At 39.4% G+C, this 13331-nt stretch overlaps 1 protein-coding gene across 1 annotated transcript; it reads right to left on the reverse strand.

Moving 5' to 3' along the window:
- Window positions 1-1091: 1091 nt before the first annotated feature.
- Window positions 1092-13029, reverse strand: LOC125178183. The gene is made up of 7 exons (XM_047881340.1): window positions 12882-13029; window positions 8690-8828; window positions 8248-8354; window positions 7786-7953; window positions 6501-6694; window positions 5800-5934; window positions 1092-5140 (listed from the first exon to the last, which is right to left on the reverse strand). Exons 1-7 carry the CDS (start codon window positions 12958-12960, stop codon window positions 3410-3412), a joined length of 2553 nt encoding a protein of 850 aa, XP_047737296.1. The 5' UTR covers window positions 12961-13029; the 3' UTR covers window positions 1092-3409.
- Between the last annotated feature and the right edge of the window lie 302 nt (window positions 13030-13331).

Genomic DNA, 13331 nt, shown 5'->3' on the forward strand with positions numbered 1-13331 from the left:
AACATGTATAAGAAAATCATACTAGAACGCATTTCAAAGTATTTACCTCCATGAGCTAACTTCGACAGTGACGTGAGAAGGCGAACTGGTGCCACGGTCTCACGACTTGTGTTGGCCTACACACTACAGACTTACACGACTCTCTTTCAGAGGAGACAAATACACTAAAAATCTAGCTGCGGGGTCTTAACTTCAACGAAAAGAGACGCTCATGAAGCAAGAAAGAGACGCTAATGAAGCAAGACGCTGCAGGTACGCAATCCAGTTCCAGGAAACAGTGGACTGAGTGGAGGAACTACAGGCACAAGTAGGTGACAGCTGGAAACAACCGCATACACACATGCTCCCATTCGCACTAATTATCAACATTATACAATACAATACATTCAATACATATAAGAAGACAGAACAAAAAAAAAACCTAATCCACAAATATGAATGCACGCCCGTGCATATCTTAAAACAACACTCACATATATTCTATTAACAAATCTATATACGCATACAGCAAAACTCCAATACCATACAACATAAAATATTGGAAGAAATAAACCCCTTTGCACAAAATACACAAATAACTCTCCCACCAATCTAAACTGCATCATTAACTACACACACTAACCTCATACTGACCCAGCCTACCCTACCCTAAACTAACCTAACCAAACCAAACCTGACATAACTCAACATAACAGAACCTAACCTAACGTAGCCTACCCTAAGGGTACGCACACAGTGAAAGCAGGTTTGCCCGCGCGGGCAACCTGCTCAAACCTGCCACAAGAATGAACATAGGATAATAATGTAAGTGTTCACAGTGAAAACCTGTACGAATAGGCTTCTGTATTCTATGGTTTCAGGCGCCAGCCTGAGCATGTAACCAGCACGCTGGCAACCTGCTTCCACTGTGTGCGCACCCTAAGACAGCGTTAAAACGCGTCACCGTCGCTACAAGATACGAACAACTGGGAAATTATGACAACTGACAATTCGTATTCACATTCCTCGTGAATATGAATGATGAAGCTCCACAAGCTTTAGTATAAGTAGATAATCTTCAAATTGTCCACAAATTATACAACTCCATGTCGTTGACATATTCATTTTAATCGAAAACAATAATACATCCATAGGCGATCTCAAGTCACCGTTGTACTTCTGCCATCAGGATTCTCACTGGGAATACATGAGGCTCAAAAACCTTGGCGTCCTGGAAACCCTACTCATTCTGACCTAATGTTGAGTCAATCTCGTTTCTTCTATAGCGTGTAAAATGTAGTAGTCACACAATTTGATAAACAGACATGTGAACTCCCGATGCCTTTACCCGTGGAAAGAATGTGCACCAATTCATCTCAAAATGCTCAACTCGATCACTATTTTATATAGGAACTAGGAGATATTTTGGATTTATTTGCTTTTATTCTAAATAACCTACGTATGTTTCGATTAGAGAAATTTCGCTTGTGAAAGCATGAGACCCCAGGGATTATTTTCTTTCGTCATGCCTGATACAATTTTTTGAGTCCTTCACTAGTTATGGAACTTTTTACATAATACATTTTTTAGTTTTTAAATATCGGTTTTACCATGAAAATTACTCGTGACGAACCTGTAGCCCATGGTCCAATTATCTTAAAAACAGAAATTTGGAGTACTAGACCAAGTAGTTCAATAGGTAGAAGGCAAAACCCAAACTTTCAAGGATTTTCAGTTATAATTACTGAAAAAAATTTACGGATTTGGCTCAAACGTTCTTTCATGTGCACGCAGACGTCCCCAAGTGGCGTGCAAAGTTTCAGAGCAGTCGGTGATGATCAGCGGCCATTGCAACAAATTAAAAAAAAAACAGCTGCCGCGTTTCAGAGTAAAATTTTCTGGGCGTTGTTGCCCGATCCGTTACATAGTAAAATTAGAGACGCGAATCCAAAAACCTCTCGTTTGGGTTTTACCAAGTAAGGCCCCAATCAAAAGTGTTAAAGCTCACCGTCTGAATCAGGGCGAGGCCAAGGATTATGTTTTGTTCACTATTTCCGCTCAAACGGGCACATTGAACAAGCAGGTCATCGATATCAACACACGACACGCCTCCATCACTGCAAAATAACTCCTAAGCGTCATTTCATTCATCTATTAAAAGAAATCACGTGCAATTTCGTCCACGCTAAAAGTCATCGTCACGGTCAAGAAATTACTGCTTGCGACATTCCTGACAGAACGAGACACGATCAGCAACAGAATGAGATACAAAATTAAAGCAGATCTAACAATTTCTTGTGTTGGAATATTTTGAAATTACCAAGCCAGAAAAAGATAACAGCATTCCTAGATACATGCAGATTATTAATTTAAATTTGTGAAGAAACATATAAATTAAAACTTCAAGATCATTTCTAATTACAACGTCAAAATTGTTGGTCTTAGAAACAAATGAATATAATAAGACGATTGGACGCTGACGTCGCAAGCTGCGAATTAGACACGAGGTGGAGCATAGCTTAACGCTTGAAGTTCATCACAAATGTCTGCACAAATAAAGTCTGGATTAGGAACACAATAAATATTTCTTGAAATGCGTTGTGAGAGTTGATTGCAGAGGATAAGTATAAGAAATACCACCATGGACTACGTACTTAACGATGTGCTCTGCTTATTACACTTTGTGATACTCAGAGGCAACATGCAGATCAGGAATAGATTCTAATTAGCGACGGCCGATGTCCTCGTGCACATTAAGCCTTGAACGAAGGCAAACTCCAGCACAAGGCATGAATCTCTGCGAGAGCAGTGCATTGCGAGCCTAACTTTGTTAGCACATTTTGAGGACAATGTTGTTCTTCACTTGGATAAATTTTACACAAGAGTTTATCAAATAGATACAGCCTGAGATCACGAAAATAAAGTAATTGATCAGATAAAGTAATTGATCACAATTCGGATTTACTAACATGTCGCATTTCCTGATCCTGCATCGTGTTTTCAGAGTCAGGCAGTAGAAATTTCCAGCCTCGCAACGTTTAGCCACCCAACAATATCACGACTTGGGGGTTTCAGATTCTAGTAATTTTTGCATACACTTCCTGTTATGACAGAGAAAGCCAATCTAGACAAGTAAAAGCTAATACTGACCAGGCTGACATTACTGACATTAAACTCCAACAAATATTTGATCGTTTAAATAATGAACCGCAGGCTTAATAAATTGATTTTCCGGCAAGCAATTCATAAGTTAGACATCTATATCACAGCGAAAGCTTTCAAAATAAAAATTATTCAATGAAACAATAAGTTCATGTTGACTTTGATATCAAATCATTGTAAGCAAAACAATAAAATCTGCTATATCACTTGAAATGGGATTTGTTACCAAATCACTGGATTAATCAACATTAAAATCACAATCCTGCACTCATAACTTTGGCTTGTTAGAGTCAACGATCTCGAAGCTGCTGCCGCTGCTGCTGTCGCTGTCGCTGCTGGCTGCCGTGCCGAGCTGCACCTCTGCTGCCAGAGACGCTTTGCCGTTCTCAGAGAAACTTAAATCTTCGGCGGCCTTCTGGGCAGGTTTTTGATCTACAACTTCGTCAGCACTGAGACTAAAATGATCGTCGTGTCGCGCGGCCTCGAGATGCTCAGTGGGACGCGGAGTTTCTTTGGATGATAACAGTTCAGGGGAAGAGCATGTAGGCGTGGGAGAAGATATTTCAGCTTTTTCAAAATTAGTCGCACCTTCAAGGTCGTCGCAAACCGTGGAGGCTTCAGACGATACAGACTGCGTTCCAAGCAATACAGTGGACATTTTTTTATCATGAAGATTAGAAGTCGACACTTCTGAACATGGAAAGTCAATAGCTTCACCACCATATCTTGGAGCTTCACTGGCTTCGTTTCCCCAGCTTCCTCCAGGCGCAGCACCAGTACTCGATTTTTGTTCTGTGTAATAAGTTTCGCTTGGTGCTTCCTTCTCGAAGACTAATCTATCAATTTCACTATCAGATGTTTCGCAACTGGTTTTTTGTCGCAGGTCACACCCCAGAGTTTCATGAGGTGGAAAACGTTGAACTTGTTCCTCACTATTGCCTTGACTCTCTTCTGCAATTGGTTCACTAGTACCTGTAGCTTGTTGAGGTTCATCAGTACGATGTCCTAGAACAACACTTGGGTTCGGGGTTCGTTTGTTCTTTCTTCTTCTAATTCCGTCTTGTGATTGGGGATTATTTGATTTATTCTGAAATTCTTCCTCTGGAACGTCGCCGATTGCTGCGATAAGGGGTGATCGCTGTGGGTTTGATTGCCTGGAATATGAGCGAGCAGCGTCATCGCTACTCTCAGGAACACCGCTGCTTATTGCAGTTATCAGCTCAGACTCACCAGTAATTTTTTCTTTCTCACTTTGTTTTCTAGACAGATGTAGTAAGTTTGATGATTTATCAGCGGTATTCTTTTCAGTTTGATACGTTTCACTGGAAATAATTTCACGCTCGATGGCCGTTTCATGATTACTATCAACATCACTAACATCATCGTCATCAGTGGCAGCATCGAGAGTCGAATCAGAGCCAACATCGCCTCCAAGTCTAGCATATTCATCAGCCTTATTAGCATTTTCCACAACCTCATCCTTGTGGCCAGGTTTACTTTTATGTTCGTGGGCGGTGCGAGAAGGAGGAGCCTCGGCGGTATGAGTGGGAGGAGCCTCGGCGGTATGAGTGGGAGGAGCCTCGGCGGTATGAGTGGGAGGAGCCTCGGCGGTATGAGAGGGAGGAGCCTCGGCGGTATGAGAGTGAGGAGCCTCGGCGGTATGAGAGGGAGGAGCCTCGGCGGTATGAGTGGGAGCCTCGGCGGTATGAGTGGGAGCCTCGGCGGTATGAAAGGGAGGAGCCTCGGCGGTATGAGAGGGAGGAGCCTCGGCGGAGTGAGTGGGAGGCGCCTCAGCTATGTGAGGGGGAGGAGTCCCAGCACCAAGCAGGGAGCGTGCTAGGCTGGGGTGGATGCGGTCCAGGAGCGCGGCGAGGATGTTGCCGGGTAGGCGCTGGTGCTGCACGATGAGGCTGCGCACGGCGCGCTCCACGCGCTGCGCCAGCTGCTCGTCGCTCTCGTCAGGCAGTGGGTACACGCACGGGCCGAGGTAGCTTACCATCTGCACAACCAAAATAATCTCATTATCTGCACAACCAACATAATCTCACCTTTTGCTAAAAAAGTCTCATCAATTGTGTAACACAAAATGCTCACCTATTGATCTAATAAGACAAAGTACCCCATTACGTATATGACCAGCCACTAAGTTCTCACCATCAACCAGTCACAAGGCTCTCACCATTTGATCAAACACAAAATTCTCAGTATCTTTTAATTTCTCAGATTTATGCAGACGACTAATTCGACAACCGCACGCAAGTCCTGCCTCAACATGAAATTCTGGATATTTGCGAAACCACAAAAATGCGATTTTACGATCAGTCAGGATAGTTTGATCAAAGCTGAATCCAGGGATCAGGAAAATGAACATTTCATTACAGTAAACATTCCACTATCACTTTTTCCTAACCATTCTCTGTTCCAGTGAACCCTAGCCTGAACCTCTCCAAAAAAAACATCATAATTACGAGCTCTAAGTAAATCTGCAACAGTCTGGGAAGAAGCTTCAACTTACGCATATATGGCCTCGAAAGTTTATTGCTGCCGCTGAGCGGAAGCAATTTCCGAATCCTCATTTCATATATCGTAGTATTTTATTGGTGTTTAAATCGAGTGATGTGAAATACAATTATCTTAGTTATAAAAGGGTGTCGTCACCTTGACAGGAAAGCCCCCGTAGATGGGGGCGAAGGGGAGCTTGAAGCGCCTGTAGAGGGCGCTGAAGAGAGCGCTTGGGAAATTCATCACACGGAACGCCTCGCGCACGTTGCGGGTGAACATCGGGATGATGGGCTGTGGGAAGCATCATGTTATGCCGGCAAGCATGTTAAAATTATACTACAAAAATGAAAAATAAATAAAGTTTACTTCTAAATAATCCTACTTCGCTTAATGTTCAGATTACCGGGAATCGAGAGAAGCAGCGTTGTATAATAGAAAATCTGAATGTGGAAACAAGTTTAATTTACCACAGGTAAGATTATTGAACTCGGTAAATACAGAGATTTATACTTAGAAGGCAAATTTCATAGAGAACTGACATGAGTGACATGCAACAAACGTGTAATAAGATTTGAAACACAAAAAATTATGTGGCCGGTATTGTTCAGGATATGAAGGCACATAGATCTTCATTAATGACTGGTATTGGGTGGTATCCACAATTGATGAAGAGTGTAATAAGAGTCTGACACTGATGCAAGTACTGGCCAAATTGCTAGCAAGACGACTAGGAAAAGTTTTGAATTTGTGAGCTCAGAACATTAACTTCCCAAATATCACAAAACAATATCTTAAGAAGAGAATCAGCACCGAGAAGGATGGTCCATTGTAGACAACTTTGTCATTAATTTACTCACGCAATTTGCTTCGATGGCGACTTTAGCGAAGCCTTTCCTGCAGCCCCAGAGGAGCGGGTAGCTGTGGTCGGAAAACTGCGCCTCCCTCACGCCGCCAGGACTGATGGCCAGCAAGTGGCCGGCGCGCACGATGCGCACGCAGTCAGACACCGAGCTCGGCGAGATCCGGAAGGCTTCCAGTATGGAGTGCCAGCCTGGGAACACACGAGCCACGGTTGTTAAGGGGAGGAAGACTTCCAGTATGGAGTGCAGCCTGGGAACACACGAGCCACGGTTGTTAAGGGGAGGAAGGCTTCCAGTATGGAGTGCCAGCCTAAAAACACAAGAGCTTTGGCTGTTAAGGGGGAGGAAGGCTTCCAGTATAGAGTGTCAGCCTAGCTGGCCAATACAAGAGCCTTGGCTGTTAAGGGGGAGGAAGGCTTCCAGTATAGGGTGTCAGCCTAGCTGGCCAATACAAGAGCCTTGGCTGTTAAGGGGGAGGAAGGCTTCCAGTATGGAGTGCCAGCCTGGCCAATACAAGACCTTTGGCTGTTAAGGGGGAGGAAGGCTTCCAGATGGAGTGCCAGCCTGGCCAATACAAGACCTTTGGCTGTTAAGGGGGAGGAAGGCTTCCAGTATGGACTGCCAGCCTGGCCAACACAAGACCTTTGGCTGTCAAATAAAGCTACCAATAAGTTCCATGACAAACAGGTGCCTCAAATGGCATATGTTCGCGAGTAAGAAACAGCCCAGAGATGAACTCAAAAACAGCAAACAGTAAGAAATGAGCATAAATTTTCCACCATTTTTTGTACCTACATCTGCCTAAGCCTGCATAGCTCGATTAACAAAGCTTTACCATTACGAAGCACAGTTAACCTTACATCGACAAAGTGAATTTTTTCCTGCAGACAAAAATTGTGTGAAAATAATATTTTAAAGTGGAATCAATAAGAAGAGGTTGTAGGGCAAATAGAAGCGACTAGCAAGTCAAACTGCAATTCCTATTTGAATGAAGGTCTGACATGTTATTTTAAAATATTTTAGAAGAGTATCATTTAATGTGAAAGAATTAGCCACTCGGTGCCAAGTTAAAACTGAATCACATATTCATATACTGTATGTATGTAGCACATTCAACCGGAATAGTCTCATTGATAAAGTGTAGTATACGTACTACTATTTTAGACATGTGGAATGTATGCACAGGCATATTCAAAATTAAAGATACAAGATCTCTGTATTGGTCTCATAATTATCTGCATTACTGACTGATCCAAGCAGAAAAAGAATACAAATTATGCACCTGGAATCTTCTGAAGGAAGCGGTCGCCGACGCAGTGAACATGTCTGCCAGTGCTGGTGATGAAGCGAGCAACAAAGTAATAGATATCGACAGGGATGGCACCATGGTAGTAAACTATTAGTGCACCTCTGTCTACTGGGACGTTTTCAATGCCTTGCACTTCATATCCTGCACAGGAATACTTATCAGTAGTGGTTTCAAGGCATACTAAAGATCTTCTGCATTAGTGTCACAGAAGAACAAAGTCTTTTTAAATTTTGCAGCCAATAAATTCACATATTCACAAAATACCATTACTGGTTTTGAGCGACAGGTGCACTTACTCATAATCCCTACAAGTAACTTCGCACCTCATGAGACGCCAGGCACATTTTGAAGGCAACTCTCAACGCCAAGGCTGGCAAAACACTCCTCATAAACAACTCTACACTTTATGAGATGCACTTATTGAAGGATGCTCACCATGCCATATGTAGCCATGAGCGTCCCATAGCACAGAAATGAGGTATCGTCCACCAGCCCAGGGGTCATGCAGTCCTTCCTGTAGAACTTCCTTCACTTGGCGCCACCTGCGCAGACAGTCTCCACAAAATTTGCAGGAAGTACCAACACCAGGAGTCAAAGTTAGTGCCAGACAATGAAATTCTCCAAAAGGTTTCATAAATTTTAGATTTTCTTCAAATTTTATAAATTTTTCAAGAACACAAAAGATGAAAATGATATAACTGATCACAATTCTTTTAAATCCACTTTTCTATACTTCTACAACACATACATGTACATACTATACAAAGAAATTTATCTCTACAATGAATTTTAACGTCAATTAAATTATGCCCAAAGTGCATTGAAGGAGGAAAATTCCCAATTATTCAAAGCTACTTATTCATTACTTGTAGCTCACCGGTATGTGTAGATGTAGAGAATTAGGGAGCTAAAATACAAGAAGAAGAGAATGAAGAATGGCAGGATGAAGATAGTTAGAATTGCTGGGTAGAGCAGAGATGTCACCCAGCCCAAGTATAACATGTCCAGCTGGCAGCCTGAAATACAAAAAAATTATTGAATATGATTATTGAGATATAAAAATGAAAACTTTCAACCAGTGTGGAAAAATTATTTGGTGAAACCACCAAAATAGCAGTCTGATTCACAGTGATATTGGAGGCATAAAGTTAATGACAATCAAAAGAATTGTCAAGCAGAGATATAAAACCCATTACCACCCAAATTTTTTACTTGGGAAATTTCCATCTAAACACTTTCATATGGTGTAAATATTTTATATAAAACAGTTTCTTTCCAATTTTAGAAGATATAATGAAAGTAGCAGTACCATCAAACCAAGGTGATAAAGGATGATTTTGTGCATTTTTTGTTAATAACTTCTTACTATGAATCATTTCATAAACGAGTTTGAGCTCATTTTAAAGCTCTTTGCGAGGGCTATCATATGGCATCTCTGAAATAATTCCATATGCTATTCATAAGATGCCAGATGCAAAATAAACAACTCCTGAACCAACCCTGGGAACAGGGTAATAAGGGACACTTGAAATAAAACTAAATTTTAAAACGTTTGAAGCATGCAGAGTGTGCTGATCCATTACTAACAGTACTCTGAAGTCTTCCTCTTCCTTTGTAGATGATGTAAATGTAGAATAAATGACATTTTCTGTGATTTTTCATTGTTTTTCCTTTATTGATATGATATTATCTTATCCATACATTACCATATTATTGATGTGATATTACTGTATCCATGGACATGCCATTGAGCATTTATTCTGTAGGTAAGCTTACAGGACAGCTTGTAATTTTGCACCATTTTAATTGAGTCAAGTGAATTCATTATAACAAAAAAATATTGTAAAAAACATACCTGAAACACAAAGTAATATTTTATTGACAACCATAACACTTTTTGAGAAAAATATCATAGTTTAGTTTAATTACATTTCATTCTATGTTGCCTGGTGAACGATTCTATCTATGACATTCTATGCACAGTTTGGTGATGACCGATGATGCACTAATTTTTTGTCAGGTGAAATATTTTTGCTGAGTGAGGTAAATCTAATCAAAATTCTTTGCCCTGTTAATTATTTTTTTTGTTAACTGGAGCCTTTGCTAACCAAGGCTCTACTGTAAATGTGTTTTAAGGGGTGTCCCTTATTACCCTGGGGGGGGGAGGTGTCCCTTATTACCCCGTCATGCGGAAAGAGTGATTCACTAATTTTTTGATAAGTGAATTTTTTTTGCCAAGCAAGGTAAATGTAATCAAAATTCTTTGTTGTTAATCAATTCTTTTGTTAACTGGAGCCTTTGCTAACTGAGGTTATACTGTAAATGCATTTTTAAGGGTGTCCCTTATTACCCCGTCATGCGGAAAGAGTGCCACTTTTTTTTTGGAATGAGACACACTTATAAAGTCAATCACATTTTTAGCCCAACACCTGTGAGCAACTTTTATGTGAGTAAAATTTTCTAATATGGTGAATAATTTTTTTTTTTGCTACAGACCACAGCAGAGGTAATCTTTGAAAATCTCACTTTTCACATGATATGATATTACCATATCCATATATTATTACCATATCCATACATTACTGCATTATTGGAGTGATATAACTGTATCCATGGACATGCCATTCAGCATTTACAATGTCCTTGTCCACTGCAAGCTTCATATCAGCAGCCGTATAGCATTTCTTCTGTATCTATAAGCTTACAAAAAAGCTTGTAATTTCACACCATTTAATTAGGTCAAGTGAATTCACTATAAAAAAATATAGGTATATGTACCTATATTGTAAAAACATACCTGAAACAGAAAGGAACATTTTAGTGACAATCATCATATTTTTTGGAGAAATAAATCATAGTTTAGGTTAATTATTTCTCATTCTATGTTGCCTGGTGTACAATTCTAATGACATTCTATGCACAATTTTGTGATGACCGATAATGCATTAATTTTTGGTCAAGTGAAATTTTTTTGCTGAGTGAGATAAATAAATAAACATTTTTAGCTCATTTTCTCATTTATGGAAAAAACACATTTACCCTTTCTTTGGGACATGGCCGCCATTTTCTTTGGAACGATATGCAAAATTTCCATCGATCACATTTTTAAGCCAACACATGTGCCCAACTTTTATCTAAGAATCATTTTCTAATACAGCAAATATATTTTTTTGCTACAGGCCTTAGCAGAGGTACCGTCAACCGGGGCTACTCGGGATGGTTTTGAGCGTTTTTTGTTAATAACTTCTTACCATGAAACATTTCATAAACAAGTTTAGACTCATTTTATAGCTCTTTGCAAGGGCTATTGAATGGCATTGTCAAAAAAATTCCATATGCTATTCGTAAGGTGCCAGAAGCAAAAAAAAGAGTGTCCCAAGTAGCCCCGTTCGACGGGGCTACTCGGGACACTTGGAATAAAACTTCATTTTAAAGCATTTGAAGCATGCAGAGCGTACTCATCCATTACTAACAGTACCGTCAAATGGGGTAAAAAGGGACGGTTTTGAGCGTTTTTTGTTAATAACTTCTTACCATGAAACATTTCAGAAACAAATTTAGGTTCATTTTATAGCTCTTTACGAGGGCTATTGAATGGCATCTTCAAAAAAATTCCATGTGCTATTTGTAAGGCGCTAGATGCAATATAAAAGGCTCCTGAATTAATCTTGAAATGGGGTAAAAAGGGACACTTGAAATAAAACTCAATTTCAAACATTTGAAGCATGCAGAGTGTACTCATCTATTACTAACAGTACTCTGAAGTCCTCCTCTTTCATTGTAGATGATGTAGATGNTGTAACGTAAGTTACGTAACCCCCATGTTAGTAAGTCGCGAAAAAAATCGGTTTTCCGATGCCGACCGCCAAAAATGGATTTCAGATTCGTAATCTACACCCCGACCCCAAAAAACATATAATTAAAAAAAAAAACACCCTTTTTTTTGGATGTAGTTAATCTGCAATAATACCGTAAATATATCTTAGAATTGGTCATACTTTTAAGTACAATCATCAAATATTGCAATTTAATTGTATTTCTATGTCCGCCCGAGAGAAAGTGTTAAGATGAGACTAAAAACCAGAACAGCAAAAATTGAAAATTGCACAAGCAATTTCAATTTTCTCCTTAACAAGCATTCCCTGAACTTTGTAAGTTTGTAGGTTTGACTCCTTTTCTCTTTATCATAGAATTTATCATTCCATAAAATATTTAGGTCTCAGGTCTGCAGTTTAGTACCACATTCTTGTCATACTTGTATATAATAAACTGCGACAGCAGCAAGAATGTTATGTCAAAGATGAAGATCTTGAAAAATGAAGAGTTTGCGGTTCAAGAATGGCATTTTTCACTGCTTGGGAAATAGATTTACGGCTCAAAAATTCATTAGTTTGCAACTCAAAAAATCCAGACGCGGCTCACAGAGTATATGTTTTCCTCACCTCAGTCACCTGTGCTTGCAGAGTGACACTGTCTGTGCCCTGTGGAAGAAGTTATGACAAATGCAGTACACCAAACAATTTATGTGTTTTCTGCTTTTTCTATGCTTTATGATTAGGACAATAAAAAGAATAATCTTTCTTAAACTGAACAGAAATGTTTTTCATTTAAAAATGGAATCATAAAACCAGTAATTACATGAGAATGTAGAAGATCTCTTATGAAATTGAAATCTGTGTAATTGTTTTCCTATACAATTTGCTAACATCATTGAAATTGACTTATAGGAACAGTAGAAATTAAAGTTTTTCCAAAAAGAGTGCCAAAAATTAGTCTATTTTTGGGATGCAATTGAATTAAGGCATTATTAAGCCTAGTACTTAGTAGGGAAAATTTTTTTTATTAGGCCTAATTTTTTACACTCCACTTAAATTTATATGGTATTTTTAAAAGATTTTTTTCTTTTTAAATGTATAATTTTCATTACGTTCAGAGAGAAAAAAACTTTTTTTTCGTGCATATACCTACATTTATAAAAATAACTAGTCTATGACAGTATGACATAATGACACTGACATAATGAGTAATGACTATGTCTATAATGTCTGTAGTCTGTCTATGATACTCACCAACAAAATTACACACAGTAGAAGCCATACACTGACATATTGATCCAAAATCTAAAAGTGAATTCCAGAGTGAAGCCATGAAGTTAAAATAGCAATAATTGTATGATTAAATTCTGTGGAGTGTGGAACCGGAACATGCGATGATGCGAGCCATTCCATCTAGCAAAACAGCTGACAGTACGTCACAGACGGTGTGTATCCTAGAGGTCGGATTAGAATATCTGAGCAACTTATAATTCTCGGAGGAATTAACGCATGAATGATGTATAACCATGTCAACACACGACAAACAAATATCAATTTTTTGGGGGCCATAAAATCCAAAATAAATGATATAATATGTGGGATAAATTTTTCAATAGGAACCAATATTTAAATCAAACCCAAGTTGAACATATAATAGATAATAGCGGTTTCAGCGTTATTAGGCCGTAGGCCTTTCGCCGATTC

Source organism: Hyalella azteca, unplaced genomic scaffold (assembly GCF_000764305.2).
Source record: "Hyalella azteca isolate HAZT.00-mixed unplaced genomic scaffold, Hazt_2.0.2 contig7668, whole genome shotgun sequence".
NCBI classification, from domain to species: Eukaryota; Metazoa; Arthropoda; class Malacostraca; order Amphipoda; family Hyalellidae; genus Hyalella; species Hyalella azteca.

Excerpts from the sequence above, each read along its gene's own strand:
- LOC125178183 (XM_047881340.1), bottom strand. The coding sequence starts at position 12,960 with ATGGCTTCACTCTGGAATTCACTTTTAGATTTTGGATCAATATGTCAG. Across the intron at positions 5,935-6,500 it reads TCGCCATCGAAGCAAATTGC|CCCATCATCCCGATGTTCAC; the intron begins GTGAGTAAATTA and ends TGCTTCCCACAG. Across the intron at positions 5,141-5,799 it reads ACGGGGGCTTTCCTGTCAAG|ATGGTAAGCTACCTCGGCCC; the intron begins GTGACGACACCC and ends TTGGTTGTGCAG.